At 38.7% G+C, this 17,017-nt stretch overlaps 1 protein-coding gene across 2 annotated transcripts in view; it reads right to left on the bottom strand.

Moving 5' to 3' along the window:
- The window catches only part of IGF2BP3 (insulin like growth factor 2 mRNA binding protein 3), a 115,516-nt gene that overhangs the window by 85,317 nt on the left and 13,182 nt on the right, over window positions 1-17,017 (bottom strand). For both annotated transcript variants that reach the window (XM_064444434.1, XM_064444433.1), the window contains one exon: window positions 4,724-4,772. In XM_064444434.1, coding sequence (XP_064300504.1) covers window positions 4,724-4,772 — 49 coding nt within the window. The remainder of the gene's footprint in view (window positions 1-4,723; window positions 4,773-17,017) is intronic.

Genomic DNA, 17,017 nt, shown 5'->3' with positions numbered 1-17,017 from the left:
TAAGCCCACAGAAGATAAGTGGGAACTCTTCAACAGCTATCTTCCTGCTGAGCCAGCAAGTGCTGTTTCTGGCACCATCTGTATCCTGAAAGTCTGTTCTCTAGTGCTTTACTCACTAAACATGGGAAAAATATTTGGAAAGAAAAATCTCTTGGAGCACCTTCTACACCAAGGAAGCTAGTTTGTTTTTTAAAGAAAGAAACAAAAAGTGACATCTCACATAACTTCCTTCTCAGAAGAACTCTACTTGGATCCCCATCATGTTGAATCAGAAAAACTCTAGGTCTTCAGCTTTAAATCACCACACCTAGACCTTCTAGAAAGCATATCGTTTTTGCTTGCAGCTACACCTCCAGTGCTGAATACTCACAAGCTAAGTGAGAGATTACTTGTGGTAACAAATTAGGAGTCAAAACAGTATGTTACATACTGCAGTTTAGGAAAGAGTAAGAGAGATCTATTTGCTTTTCTGCGGAGACAATAGAACCAGGGTGCTTGTTTGCAATGAGAAAGATGAGACCAGCATGTGTGGAGAATGAGTAAAGGTGGTGTGCCAAATCCTTCGCCTGTCATGATTCTTAGCATCAGTCTGGACTTTGTGTTTTATGAGTAAGGAGAGGAAAGGGGGGGCGGGAATTATACCCAACTACTATCACTAAAAGGTGCACTAGTTTCAGGGTTTGCTTCACCAAACAAACTTTGTAACAAATGAAACTAATTTAAAAAATAAAATCTGGTCATGAGCATGTCCTTCAAATTACTAAATTGATACAATAACCTCTATGTGCAATTTATATGCAAGCAGGATAAAAGGAAGAAGATGCATTCCGGAAGTGATGATGCTTTTATGGAACAGGGGCACAGAGCCAGAGTCCTCAAACCCAGACAGTCCAGTGAGGGAAGGGGGGGAAAATGCAGATGACCTCCCAGATGAGTGAAGGACATGATCCTGGATAAGCCCCTGCCAGTCCAGACTCTAATTTCAGCCTGAGGCAAGTCCTAAATTTTCTTAGTTCTGACAGAGATGCTGCTTTCCTTCCACCTCTGCTTTCTCCTGGCTGGGCAAGGAGTACAAGAGTACCCAACCCACAAGTACAGAAACCTGCAGAACCTTGCCAAAAAAATTTCTTGTGAAGTTCAAATTAATTACCAGTCAAGTTTTGTGCAAACTTAACCTTGAATGCCTTGGAATACATTAGAATTTTATCTTTTACAGCTGCACTTTAAGAGTGAGCTCCTCAGGATAACAGCCTTGTGGTTTTGTTTCAATGTAGTAACTCAGCAGATTATAGCAGGTCATTATCTGCCTTTCTTCTACCACTTAGCCCTGAATATGGTCTAAAAAGGTTCTTTTACCTTTTTTACTTATACCATGATAGTCTGATAAGTACACAGTGAACTCTTACATTACCCAAAGGAAGCAGCTACAAGTTCAATTGCTATGGCTGGTTCCAAGAGTCAGTATTTTGTTTGGTAACTTCAACCTATGAAGGAGAAAACTAATTGGAACATTTTTCTCCAAAAAGGCAGCCAGAAAAGTAACTAGTTAACCTGAATTTGTATACTTGGTTTATGAAAAGTTTTATTAATAAATGCTTGTTACTATGTAGCCATTTATACCCACTGTTTATTTCCCAATCTATATAGAATAACTACAGGTCAAGTATCCTACCTCACGTGAGTCTTCAGGATACCCAGTTTCTTCCTAGTGGAAGTCAAGGTTTCCTTAACACTGAAGTTCGATGTTTTCTCTCTTCCATGCTACTAAAGGCACTAGATTTTACTAAATAGGCACACATGCCTCTTAAAGATAAAAAGGTACACCAGTGTAACGGTTTCAAGGTGGGGTTTTTTTGTTGGGTTTTGTTTGTTTTTGTTTGATTGGGGTTTTTTGTTCTTTTGGTTTTTTTTAAAAAACAAAACAGGAAACTCATTTACTCCATTTCATGAAACTTAAGAGCTAGCTTCCATCTGCATGGAGAGCAAAGCACCCATATCAATGATAGGAGGCACCTTCCTCTGCTGATGTATCACAAAACATTTCTCAATTCTGATTAAGCTTCAACTTATCCCTGAATGTTTTCTGGCTTTGAAAAGCAGAAGGCAAATCTATTCTCTGGGGTGCTCAAGAGCAGGAGCTACTATCAAACAATGTTACACTTCACTTTGTGGGGGATTTGTTATAAGTCAAGGACCTTCTCTGATGGGTGTGAGTATGCACAGAGACCCTTGCTGGGTCGTAGTATCACATGGCCCAGGACTTACATGTACCACTGTGTGACACACTGGCAATAAGAACACCTGCAAAGCACTGAACTAGAAGCATGCACACTGACTGCTAGGGGCACACTGGTAGGCTTCCCATGTATAATGCTTGTTTTCTATAAAGAACAAAATTAAAACAAGCTCTGTTGAAATAATCTTAACAAAATATTTTTGCAAAGAATGACAAGGTAACCTTCCTAATAATGGTTATACTAGGGAAAAAATCACATGAACATTAATCTTTCTTCCATTCTTTTTACATATCCCTATGCCACTGTATAAAGAAAGCTGTTTTAGGGTACTGTGTTTTCTATTTCAATATCGAACATACATGAGGGATGATAGACTGAACTAACCTAGAGACCTCTTTCAGCTGTTGTTTTTTGGTTTGGTTTTAAGGATCTCACACCCATTAGAAGTAGTCAGTCTTGATTCAAGCAATTAACAAAGGAGTGATGAGGCAAGCAGATTGGCACAGAGGGACTATAAGAAACAATTTACGTAAAATTGCTCCAGCTGACACACTTGCACACACACACACCATCCCCTCAGAAAACATTATGGAGGAACATTGCTTTGATATAAATACCTCTGTTTGTATAAACTTTTACTCTCCCTACCAGGCAAATGTTTGCAAGAAAGATTTGTTTTAAGAAGGAATCATCCAAAACTGTCTTACATAGCTCAGAGGAAGTTTTTGTTAGGTCTTTTAGCACCAAAAAAAAAGATACCAGAGCCCAAGGTAAATTTGACATAAGACAATTCCCTGATGAATTTAATCACCAGTCGCTGAATTTTGTCATCAGCATTCTTTTGAGACCATACAAAACTTACCTGCTTAGTGCAGAAGTAACAGACCACCAGGACTCGCAAAGGAAAACTTTAGGAAGTTTCTGGACAAGCCATACTTGTCAAGCAGCCCTGATGTTGTAAGAGAATGCAAGAGTATTGTAGAAGTTATTTTGGGGCCTCACCCCTCTAAATTCTGTACCCAAAGGGTCAGGTCTGTACAAGAAGCATCAGGACATCTAGGTATGGTTAGGGTGATATTAGTAGGGGCAACTTTAACTCTTCCTTGGGAACTTTTATTAAGACAATATGTTTTTAAAAGGTGGGGGGCAGAGGGAACATCTGTCTGAGACCAGATGCCACCACAGAAACTGCAGCAATGAAAAGGGGTGGGAAATCCTTTTTAAAAAAAATAATCAAGAAGCAGATGGGAAATACAGTAGATGTGTAACGTATTAGCAGCAATAGCTACATACACGTAAGGAGGGACGAGCATGTAGAAGCATTCTGGCATACACTGTTCGACAGTGCTTACGTCCACATTTATTCACATTTTTCCAAATCGTATGCTTCTGCTCTGACACTATTCCTACACAAAATCCTCAGAGCAAATTTGTACCAAAAAATAAATTAATCCTCAGATCAGTCACCCTCAACCATTTCTATTACTACTCTGCTTAACAAAAAAGCATTTATGAATTTGAAATAAAAGCTATCAGGTGAATACAGTTCAACTGAGGGTTGAACACAAAGTTCAGTAAGTACAGAGGAAATACTTATATAGAGAGTACAGAAGGACAGACTGAAGCAATGAGAAGTGGTATGTGCAGGTATCTTGCAGAAACCCTGCCGTTGACAGCCTAGGCTGGACAGACCGATGCCTCAGTTTTTCTCCAAAGCTAGGAAGCAATCAGGCAGTGCAAACAAAGAAGTAGCTGAAGGTGGGAAGTCAGACCAAACCTGCTCAGAGAACAACACTACCAGAGCTTTATCCTCAAATCATCTACCTTCCAATCTCCCTCAGGCAAAAGGATGACTTACTACTAGTAAAACGTGAAAACAATGTTTTAAACACATGCAATGTAGAGAAACGGTAAAGAAAACAGATCCGTTCTCACAGTAGCCCACCTACTGCAAAAATTACAACACTATTTGTGGAGTGTAAACAGCAAGTATACAATATATTGGTGAGAGCCAATAACCATAATAGCACAAGCAAACAATTTGCCATAGTGTCAACACCATAGAGGAGAAAGGGGGGAGGGGAGGGAAAACATCAAAGAAAAAGGATCAGCATTAAATTTCTGCTTTTGTAAAGGTTTTGGCCAAGTATTTAAGTATGAACTTGTATTAAGTTTACTGAACTCACACACCAGCAAGGTCCAAAATGGACAAGCTTTCAGTCAAAGCGACTGCATCAGGAAGTCAGCATTCAAAGAATCCATTTCGACATTTTTTATGGTTAACTTGGAGAGCAGAAATGAAGGCAGTTATCTGAATTGCTTAGAAGGCTCTATTGTTCCCTCTTCCAAAGGATTTTTCCCCAGAACAGAATGGGTGGTGTGTGCAAAGCAAGTGAAAGGTGGGGGAAGGGGAAAAGTCTTGTGGATAAAGAGAGAAACAGAAACAGTTTTAAGCAGAGATATAAATTTTTTAAGTAACTTCCTACCTCCCACTGCAAGTGAGGCGGGATATTTCTGATCTGAAGCTTCCGACTCCTGCAGATAAATTAAAGAAAATAGTTTAAAAAAAACACACACCAGAAAAAAGACAATATTGCAAGATAGACTATGTATAGCACTGTCTGCATTTAAACACGTATCATACTAAGATGGGCAAAACCAAATACACAACTCAAAACCCCAACAGATCACTGGGAGGGAATGTCAGGTCAAAACAATTTCAAGTCCAAAGAACTGTTACAGAAATACTTGTTACACATTTGACAGCTGTTACATTTCATGAAGTCTCCACTTTTCCTGAAGACTATTTCTATTTCAACTTTAAGGTCTTCAGTATGTAACTCTCTCCATTATAAATGGATGTCATAATCCCCTGTATTTTTACTGGATTACCCTCCACACACTTCAAGAAACTTTTTTTTAAGTTCATCAAGAAGATACTTCAGGGTTCTATATTCCTTCAAGGAATAAAATACAAATTCGAATAAATACATTTGATAATAAGCTTTTCATTAGCCAATGACAGACTATATTCTAACATTTATATGGGTGATGTTCTCCAGCCCTGATCAGGAGGAGGGGATAAGAATCAGTAAATTCATTGTATTTGCACCCCAAATTTACATCAGTTTTCGCTTATCTAGTAAACAAAACATTCACTTTGAAGTGCTACTGCAAAGCCTGGCAGTGTACTGGCTGCCTTCACAGCCAAGTCCTTTGTCTCCTCCCTTCCCCCAAAGTGAGAGAACAAATAAATGCCAGAGATGCCACAAACCCCTTGGGATTTACAAGAATGTGTAGATTAACACAGTTTCAGCTGGGCTCAGGTAGGACATGCTGGTTGGGTCAGTCTGGCTGGTTTAGGAATATCTGGGGAAGGGACGGGGACAACACAGAGCGGTCTAGCTTAGAAGGTCAACTATATTTTTGTTCACCACAGCAGCTCAAAGAAGCATCCTGTGTTCAAACACAGTTTTACTTAGTGTTTTAATTGCTTAATACTGACCTCTCACAGAAAAACGCTTCACAATTTAAGGGCTTTTTATAACAGAATATAAGTTTGTTAAACTTCTGTAGACCAGTAAAATCTTGCAACACAAGTTTTAAAGATGTTCCCGTCTAGCAATAAAATCGAAAGCTTTCATTTTCCTCCTCAGATCCTTTTAAAATATACTCCTTTCCTTAACAACAACACCACCACCCACCCACACAGGCCTGCAGTGAGTGTTTTGCATCTTGAAATGCTCTCCTCCACAGGCTTTGTTCAGGGCACAGCCGGAGCTTACAGCGCAAAGCCACCTTGCCCAAACTTCTCACACAGAGGTGTCACCCCAACACTACAGCAACCATGAGATCAGGCAACAAGCATGCTTTGTCCAGAAAAGATGAACAGGTCTTGGTTGTGTGGCATTTCTCAGCTGTTTTCACTCCCTCAAGCAAGCAAGAGCTGATTTCAGCATCTGATCATATAAATAGGCAAGGAAGGGAGAACAAAAACCCAAACCGCACAGAACCCCGTTTAAGCTTCCATTTTCAGTAAAGCAAAGAGAGAATCAGGAGCTGCCTCACTGTAATAGGAATGGGGGAAATTTCCTTGAAGACTGCAAAAATTTCCTTGAACTCATCTCAGCTAGCGATACTGCTACAAAACAATTACCCTAAAGTAGCAATATACTGCTCTGAAATATGAAAATACAGCAACCTGAAACTTTGAAGTTAGGTCCTAAAATAAAACAAAAAAGGGGCTGTTCATTCAGTATTAAAAATACTGGGAAATTTTAATGCAGAAAAATCCCAAACCACAAAATTGGCAGCCAATACACTATTCAATGTGCGTCAAACTGTGTCATGCCATTAGCGTCTCACACTTATAGATTCAAATTAAAATTCATGAGTTTTGTAGCAAGGAGTGCCACTCACAGAAGGATCTGAGCATGCAACAGCCCAGCCAACACACCAACAACAGGTCTCACCCCAGCTCCATGCCAAGTTAAGCAGCAAATGCTCTCACTGGGCAGTGTATATCCATTGGTGAGAAGGAGGGGAACATCCTTTCCACATGCACTTACACAAGTTTCATACACACAACTGCCACCTCACATTTTTCAGAAAGAAAATCTCATCTGTTCTCCTTTACTGCCCAACACCTGAAAGATGGACCAAGAAAAGGCAATCTCTACATTTACTCAGCAGTAAAGGACATAACACAATGCTTGGGGTTTTTAGGGTTCTTGTTTGTTTTGGGGGGGGGGGGGGTTGTTTGGTTGGGTTTTTTTTCTTCTTTTTTTCCCTCTTCCCACGGGGCTTTGAGAGACTGAAAAGTTTGATGCAATTTAAAGCTTTGCCAACCAACATTTGTAACGCAAAAATAACTTCAGTATCCTGAAAGGGAAGAGGAGGAAGGGAGAGGAGCAAAAAAGAAATGCCACCTTAAAATTACCAGTTCCTCTACCACGTTCATAAAGAGCTAAAGGAAATGGCAAGCCAAGTACAAAACGGGTACAGTCCCACTGTGCACCTCAATTTATGGCAATAGTGAGACACCTATTGTACAAAACTGAAAGGTCACTTCAAAAACACAAGAACAGCTATATGAACCATTTAATTTGAAACTCTTTACACTATCAGTTGCTTTGCTGCACTGCAAGTAATTTGAGCTTGTCACCCAATGCATAAGTTTGATGTCTGGTGTTTATTGATGCATGTGAAAATTTAAATTTTTTTTTACATTATTGCTATATCAAAATTAGCCATAGGAAAAAAAGTAATAAAGCTTAGCATGGTCAGAGAAATCACATAGAACCAGGGTAAGATGAAGAGATCATAAGCACCTTTGAGACTTCTCCATTTTAGTTACTATCAGCTCCTATTAAAAAAGTCTAAATATATTTCTTAAAATTACCTAAAAATACACAAAGCTTGTAACCCCTTTCCCTGTCTGCCCTTCTTCCCACAAAGAATAGATAGAAATAAGAAAGGTGGTTTTGTGTCCCCAGGCCCAGAACAAGCAGCCAGCAGAGACCAAATCCCCCATAAACTGTGATAACCTACACGGCTCCTGCTCAGAAGGATCACTCCTCCCGCTCATCTCCTGTGCCTCGGCAGCCCCATACAGCTCCTTGCTGCAGGGCAGCATTAGCGATCTGCAGTCACCTCTACTGCATGTACTTGAACCCATGGAGGATCAGCTCTCGGCTTCCTCAAGAAAAATCCCAAACCAAATGCAAAGGTATGGCAAAGAGTAAGGGACAAAGCTGGGTCTGACTAAATTTGCTAGAGAGCAACAACATCCACAAGGATGGGTTCTGACTTTAGAAAGCATGCTTTTTCATAGGGACAAAACTCTACACAATGGGTAGGGAAAGGAAAGAGAAAAATACGGAAGAATATTACCAGGAAGATGCTGCCATCTCACACAGTGTCAGCTCTTTTAGGATGCTTTCCATCTTCCTCATAACCCTATTTTCTTCAGCAAAGTACGGTACATGCAAAGCTGTTATAGCTATCACATCCCAAGAAGCATAATCCCACGCGGGGTTTTGTTTTCTTTTCAAATAATCTTAAGTTTTGCTACTTTAAACCTACTTGTAGTTATACCAGGTGTGTACAACCAGAAATCATGCTTTCAAATTCCATGAAGGTATTTTACTACAATAGTTTAGTTTAATATATAGCTCAACTAATCTTAATAAATCCTTAGTAAAACATTGCCAGCGTATCTCAGTGTGACTCATAAAAGCCTTGTGTGTGCACTTTTTCCAGTTTAAGCAGATTTTCTAATTCATTTCTTCCATTCTGAATAGCCATTGCAAATAGACATCAACTGAGAGAAAAGCCTGGGCAAATTACATTGGTGCTCTGTATCATATGAAGGTTTCTGAAAGCTACCTTTAGTACACAGCATGTGAACAGGTATTCACATTTCTTTCTCTTTTTCAAACACACCCAAAACACTTTTTATTGGGTAAGAAGAAAACAAACTTATCTGGTTTCTGTATAAGGTTAGTCCATAAGCAATTATTTGGCAATAATTTACTTTTCTTAAGAGGAATTGCACACATTCTAATTCTTTGTTTCAGGTATTATGTATTATACAAGTAACTGGATTTGGTTACTTCAAGGGACTGCTGTTGGCCACATTCAACATACCAAGTCTGAAATATGGAGCATTGTGTTTGGGGGACATGAATATCTGCAACACTGAAAGCAGGTAAAACAAGAAGACATCATTGTGCTCCTCAAGGAAAGCAGCGTATTTTTGCTACATATGCGTGCAGAGACAGAAAGGGCAAAGTACCATAGAGATGGATAATTTACTAAAAGCCATCTCTGTGGTTCCTGAAGGGGTAATCTCTCTCGTGTAAATACAGAGAGTACATATGCAGGGACACCCAGTGCTCCCGAACCAAGAGAAACCCCCCCACATATGAAGCAACACTAGACATGTCTTAGGGAAAAGGTGGTGGAAGGAGGGAAGAAAACTCAAAATTTCAGCGTTCTCGTTCCTTTATACATACTCTTTCCTTCTCTCTCTGCCCTCCCTATATACATCACTTTTTTCCTTCAAGCTATCAAAATCCTCTTGGATTAAAAAGGTCTCAAAAGTTGTCTATTTTTGCATCCCTACATTAAATAAAATCTCACTGTACACTCCTACTCACTAATATAATCTCACTGTGTGCTTTATGTGACATTTAGCAAAAGCAAATCACAGAAGACACAAACATCCCCCTTAATAGACAATAATTTTAAAACATTGAAGATAGACAGTTATAAAATAAAGAACAATAAAGTATCATGCTTTTGCTCAGTCCTGAATTTTTTATATCATCTCATAGGTGTGTCAAAATTTAACTCTTTCAGAGGGGAGCATACACAAACAAGTGTCGAAGTAACTACACTTCCACACTATCGTACCCATGCTCTTACCAGACCCTTCTCACCATCCTCCCTCCCTCCCCCCAGAGACCTGCTGCCTCCTGCTCATTAATTCCCATTTCTCAACAATGCCACGTAATAATCTCTTATTTCAGCTGCCATATGAACTACACACAACCTGCTCTTTTTAAAGAAGAGTCTACGGAAAAAAGAGTTAAACATGTTTGAAAGGTGATCAAGTGAACACCAGTGTTAGTCCATTCAATTGTTTGAACTCAATACCTGTAGGATAGAAAGTAAATAGTCTACCTTTTCCACTCATAGGAACATGCAAAACCAAGTGCTTATTTATTTCATGCATTCTAGTTAGGCACTGCTATACTGGTTGCCTGGAAAAAGTCTTGGCACCTCACACCAACAGCACAGATGCAGAGTATGCCAATACCCATCAGCACTGAGTGCCACAACTCCCCACACTGCCTCCAAGTTAATGGTCCCCCGGTTCCAACAGCTATGCACGATCCCCCTGAAAAACCAGACTCGTGCACCAAAACCACCCTTTTTCTCCCTGAGCTCCAAAGAGCAGCACAAGGACAAAGACCATTTCTCAAGCTTACTTCACTCACCGCACTAACATAGACAGATTGAGAGGGAATATTAAAAAGACACAACGCATACAACCAAAAAAACCACTATAAACTATGGCTAGTGCCCCAGAGTAAGAAACAACTTCTGCGTAAAAAGTCCCAACATGAACAGCCATAGGAACGAAGTCAGCAACTCCTACAGGCAAATGGAAAACTGCTGGTAATCAGCTGAATTTATGAGGGAAGGGGAAGAGGTGTCTTATTGTTTACTCTGCAGCCAGCAAAATAAAAACAGGCAAGAAAAACCCAGCACAAAAAGCTACCACACACACACAGATTTTACTCCTATCTCCCCCTCAGGTTGCTTCAAGTAGCTGATGCTTGATCACAACAGAGTGAATCAGTGTTTTTAATGATCTTCTAGTGGGGCAGGGAGAGGAAGCAGGTTTACAGGACAAAATGAAAAAATCCTTAACTGTCTATTCATATTAGTGTGGTTGGGGAAAAAAGCAGAAGCAGGTTTTTTTAGTTACAAGGGGAGAGAGCAGGGCTCTCATTTTCTTCATGGCACACGTAGGTAACAATATAAATTAAGTCACTGGAGTAGCTTGTCCTGTAAGAGGTGCTGCTGCCTGCCTGCCTCTCAACTTCACACTGAAACTCAGTGGGTTCAAGCAATCTTTTCAGTCTTTTTAAATTGTTCATATTTGAGTTGTGAAAGCACCTAACAAAGTAGTAATAAGTCCATCCAAATAAAGCTTATTGAATGTGCATGCTACGCCATCCTTTTGTATATAATTCTATATGTATATACACACAATTATATATCTCGTTTTGCTTATTCCTAACAAGTAGTTCTGACACACACAAAAGCAATGGGTTGCACTTTCTCCTAAAAAGAAGGTATACTAAATTTCTGGTAAAGACCCACCCAGCTTCAGTGAAGTAACAGTGGTTTTTATATCACTTCTGCTAAAAGGTAATTAATTTCTAGTGTACATTACAAGGCACACTGACAACACAGTTACTGTATGTTATCAAATCAAGCCATTAGCTTGCGAACCAGAAAGTTCATCCTGATGCCTTTCCTACAGAAGAAAGAAAGAAGAACGGTTTCAACTACTAACTTTGTTAACAAACATTACTCTTTTTTTGACACACACTGATCTGGGCAGCAGAACACTTGAAGAGGAAATGTTCTTGCTCCAGTTTCAGACCCAATTCAGCAATTCAAGCAGACAAAGCTTGGCTAAGCCACAGGCAAACTGCAGTAATACTTCTCTTTGTGTTGCCTCATTATTTAATCCCAGACCTGGATTTAAAAACACTCCATACGACCACTCAGAATAAGGTTTTTCCAAAAAGTTTAAAGAAAAAGCCCATGCAAGACAATGGTTGTCTCATAACTACACTTTTCCCTTTCATCTTGCACATACAGCCCACCAAAGTAAACACTTCAGAGAGGTATATTATCTCAGCATTCAAGATGAAAATCTGGCTCTTGGATTACCTCACTGATCCCTCTGTGCTGAAGATCAGATTGCCTACCAGTGCCCACGAAACATCAGATTTGCGTACTACTGTCTACCAGGACAAAGTACCAGAAAGCTGTCCACGGGGCCAGTACACCATGCAGCTCCCCTCTCTGAAGGCACCAGTCAAATGACTGGGCACAGGGCTGCGCTATCACTGCAGGATAAACTCAAATACTTTGAAAGAGACTGGACATTTGTGGACAGGCTATGATAACCCAAGAAGCGCAACCAGAAGGTTTATATTGGCACATCAAGTTTACATCATACAAAATAGGTAAATCAACCACCATAAGACTGACTGTAGTTCCTACGTTTATGTAGATTAGCTGGGTAGTAGGCTTTCACCTGTTACCATTTCCAACAGGATTTCAATTCAACAATTCTTCACATCACTAATTAGACTAAAAGCTTATATTCATTATTTGTAAATTCCCATGAGTGGTCCATAAAGACATTTTAAAAAGAAAATTCTAAAGATTCTGCCATTACCATATTAATGCTGAATTTCTCATTTGAAAAAACTTTCATTTTCCAGGTGTTGTTAATGAGGGAAGGCTGTTAAGATTTTTTTAATTAAAGAATTAAGCACTGCTTTAAATTTAATGGGAAGTTCCAGTATCCTTTAGGAAAATGGGCTTTCATCTACCCTTGGGGCTTCTGACATTTCAGGCATTTTCTTTCCTCTCCACCCCTCACCCCTTTGGAGAAACTGAAAGGGGTTCTCTCATTCAGGCCACCTTCCCTCCCCCCTTCTGTTTGTTTGGTGGGGTTGGGGTTCAGGAATTTTTGTGGGTAGGGTTTTTGGGTGTTTGGGTTTTTAAAGCCACAGCTCTTCCTTCCCTCCTCCTCCTCAGAGCAAGGGTCTATTCCTCAAATAATTGTGCAACTGAGCTGATTTTGTTGAGCAAACAGTTTAGAGCTATGGTCACTTGCCATTTATTCTCCTACCCCACCACTAACGTGCAATTAACTGGGATGTGAATAACAGTGAAAACACTCAGGAGGTATATGAAGGACTGAAAATAACATCTTTAAATGCAAAAGTACTTCTACACATGCAAAAAGAGTCTGTTAAAATCCTAACTGGTATGAACTAGTAATCCCCTAATGATGGGACACAATGCTCATCTTTTATCTTTCCCCTCCCTGTCTCTCCTTTCCTTCAGCCACTAAAATAGCTAAAAGGCTTCTTCTCTCCCCTCACCTGTTTTCCTAGTGCCCACAGGGGCTGCTAGTTGAAACCGTCAATATTTCCACACAGACTAACTAGATATTTTACATCAGCTGTAAGCAGCAGCTCTGAACTGAAACTTGCACATGGTGTCCCCGCAATACATGGCCAAGTTAGGGGCTGGGAGCTCTAGAAAGGGAAAGGAAAAGGATTGTTGTTGGTGGTTTGTTTTAATTTTCAGTGAATTCAGCCCATTTTAAAGAGCCCAAGGAGGAGAAAGAAATATTGTAGGATTCTTTGGTGTCATTTCTGAAGCAAAAAAGGGTACCAAGACTTGAATAATTTTAAAAAGCCAAGAAAATACTTTGTTCCATGAAACAGCTGCTGGATACACCCTCACAGTGCTTTTATTTTGCTTGTCTTCCCTACTACCACCACTTACTCCACAGAAGTTTGCACATCACTTAGAAACGTGATGGAAACAAGTGACACAGATATCACGTACAATGTAAAACCTTTGGCAGCTTTTTTTTTTTGTATGGGAGGTATGGCACCAGATTACATCTTAACAGCAGCTCAGTGATTCACCCTCAGACTGAGGTATCTAAACAAAATTAGCAGCATTTATAGATCGACTCAGTAGCCACCATGCTGCTGAGACCCACTTGGCTCAACCATGAGCCTGTTCTTGCAGAGAACATTGGAAATGCTTTCCAGGTTCCTTACACCACAGCTACAGACGGCTAGTCTAACACATTTTGGTCTCTTTTAGGTCAGACCCAAGTGAAACTAAGTTTGTTCGTACTTCAGTTAACTTCACTCTAAGCTCCAGATTAACCATTCAAAATCAGTTCTGGTTTGGGGGGCGGAGGGGAAGCAAAATAAGGCTTGAAGTAAAATAGCTAAAGTCGCTCTGCCTATACGCTTAGAGCATGTAATTGCAAGAACTCTGCGACATAGGCTCAGAGAGCCAGGAGCCTCTAATTTGCTACTTTTTTTGGCTATTAAATATCCACTTTAAACCTTTCAGGTTGAGAGCAAGCCACTTTAGAGCTTAAACTGAGCAAGGTGTTCGGGTAGTTCAGAGACCCATCCCAGCAAACACTTCTCTGCTGCCCCGCTGCTTTACCCCACACACAGACTTTTTAAAGAAAAGCCTGTTTGCTTCTCAGGCTGCTTCACAAAAAAATGATGGAAATTAATGTCCAGTTCCTAAAATGATCTTGGTAAATAAAGATTCCTGTGGAGTCTGGGAAATGGAAATACAGTGAAACACTCGTGCTGCTGAAAGCACCATCTAACTTCAAAAGGCTTACGTGCTACAACTAGAATAAATGAGAAATCTTGCTTAGTCTGATTTTTAAGTGTATATGTAAACTTCAGCTAACACACAGGCTCGCTAGCATTTTCAAGTCTCTTCCATGATATAAAAGGATATTAACAAGGGCAAACTACTTCATTTAGACAACTGTCTATATAATAATATCTAAAAATATTAATAAAGCCCTAGGGCTTAAAAGAACAAAATAAACTAAGAGCAGAGTTAACAAGAGCACGAAGTAAATCAACACTTTCAAATGCAGCGCCACACATTTCAGGCTCTTTCCAGTGTTTAAAACCACTCAAAGAATGTAGTGTGTGTACACACACATGCAGGCATGGCTTTGCCTCTGCATCCAATCTGGCCAAAAATTCAATTTTTATTACTTTTTTCATAAATACATACATTACTCAACTTTGCAACAGGGCAGCTTTATACTGACATCATAACTGAGCAGTTAAGAGTATACTATGCTCATCAACTGATGTTCCAAAGCCTAACAAAGACCTGAGGTTACCCTGCTCACATGGCTACAGGCTTTTTTTAAAATTTATTTTTTAAAAAAAAAAAAATCTATTTCCTCATTACTACTTTCCACCCATCAATCTCAAGACAAACCAAGAAAAGTTTTAAAAGCACTGTCAAGACATAACTTTTAGATCTTCTAGACCACACTAACAGTAATTGATTAAATAGAATACTTCACCAGTTTTACAACAGAAATATCAAATTTACTGTACCTTTCCTAATATTATTGCTTTAAAATAAATATGTTCTTCCATCTCAAAGGATTCCGTGTAATAAACCTTATTCACACAAGTGAAAAGTGTAAAACTTTTTAAGTATACACTCATGCAAACAATAACCACAATAACTAAGACACCACACAGATACCAATTACCACTTTGATGCTCTAGTAATTGTTTTCCTAGCACACCTTGTTGAACTAATTATATACCATAAAGAAATAGCACTCAGGTGCTGGCCCTTACTACTGGTGATTCCGCATGGCCTTAAACTGATGAAATGACCTAAAGCAGATGAGACAACACCATTACTGGAGGAATGCTAGAATGTGTGGGGTTTGCACTATCACCATCAAGTATTTTTCCTTCCTTTCTCTTGCTTGTCAAAACCCAAAAGTCTTAGGAAGTGACCACTCTGCTGCTTGGCTTTGTCATTTTTATGCTGAATGTCACCAGACGTAAAATTTGAAAATAAATAAAGCACCATTGCTGCTTCTATATTTAAATTACTTACAAAGAGAAACAAATCAGGCTTATGGTTGTCAGATATTATTGCCTTTTTCAAGTAATTTTCTCTGAAAGAGTTCGCCCCAAAAATGAAATCTTATCCAATTAGACAAAAATTGTGTGGACAGAACATCAGAAAAGAAAATTTTATAGCTGTATTTAGAGCAAGAAGTTACACATTTAGAACAACTGCATACTCTCCCCTCAAAAAATGTTACACCCTTCAAGTGTAGAATACATCATCTTTCAGTTGGGCTGTAGAGCTAAATAATATACACACTTTACACACATACAAATTATTTTCTACTTCTATTAAGTTTTGATCAAAAGACAGGTTACTGGAAAAATGTAACTTTTTGATTAACAAGTTTTAAGGAGTTATATTTTTTAAGTAATAACAACCACACAAAGTTGTGTTGTCTACAGAGCTTATTTTCTTTTTTTTAATAGGGCAATAATTTTGATCAGGGTAAGTCCATCTACACTAGTAAATCCACATTCACAGTAAATATTTTGTACCAGCACAGTTAAAGCATCACAGCTTGTGTGTAAAGTCTCTCACAATTTTTTTTTATATTTACTTAATAGAAATATTGTTAATTTTATCTTTCATTAAACTTCATTTCTAAGAATTACCAAAACAATCTTCTGTGCTTTTGTCATAGCAGCTTTGATTAGCACACAGAGGCTTACATGTGAAACCAATGCCTCAGCTCTCATACCAGTCTTTGATGAAAGCCTTAGAGTAACATTTTGTTCTGTTCAACTGGAAGAGTCAACAACTAAAATTCAATTGTTCGAAGTTTAAAATTTTGCAACCTTTTGGTTTTACAACTTCTTTCAAAGGCAAGTTATGTTGAAAATTCCCTTGTATATCAGAGGTGTAAGTATTTTCTTCTGTAACCTTTACAGTTATTTAATAATTTCCCCCTGCTTTCATAATAGTATAAAAAACCTGCCATGACCTTAAGTGGCATATAAAGCAATTATGGGATAGAAACTATCACCTTTTAAATAATTCCATTATTTTTCATTTCTTTTTTCACAGAAAACAGAATATAGTGCATGTTTTGAGGATGAGGATCACAGCAAACATTGACTTTTTTTTACAGTCACTGTAGATTTGAATACACTGTTCCGATCAGAGAACAAAAATAGAGTTTACATTTCTGCACTGAAAGCGGTACTTTTTACATAAGGTAGCATTTAACATTTACTCTATTTCACATTTACACTAGTTCACTTTGTATTAAACTGAGCAAAACCGTAAATTTGGATCAGTTAGTTTCAAAGCAGACAAAAGTCCTATATCATGCTACAGCTAGCCAGTTAATTAGTAAGTGTAATCTACAAGTTAATCATCATTAATATCAAGGTTATTTGCATTTAGTAACTCATAGTTTTCAAATGCATAGCATTTTGCTAGATATTTAAATTAAAATTAGGAACAAAGTTCATATGAATAATTATTATCTTTTTGACCAAGTTTAATAAATTATTTAGCTGTTAATTACTTCAAATTTAGTTTGTATACAG

The sequence above is a fragment of the Phalacrocorax carbo genome, chromosome 2 (genome assembly GCF_963921805.1).
Source record: "Phalacrocorax carbo chromosome 2, bPhaCar2.1, whole genome shotgun sequence".
Lineage (NCBI taxonomy): Eukaryota > Metazoa > Chordata > Aves > Suliformes > Phalacrocoracidae > Phalacrocorax > Phalacrocorax carbo.
The sequence above is the reverse complement of the archived record's forward strand: the minus strand, read 5'-3'. Positions and strand labels throughout refer to the sequence as shown.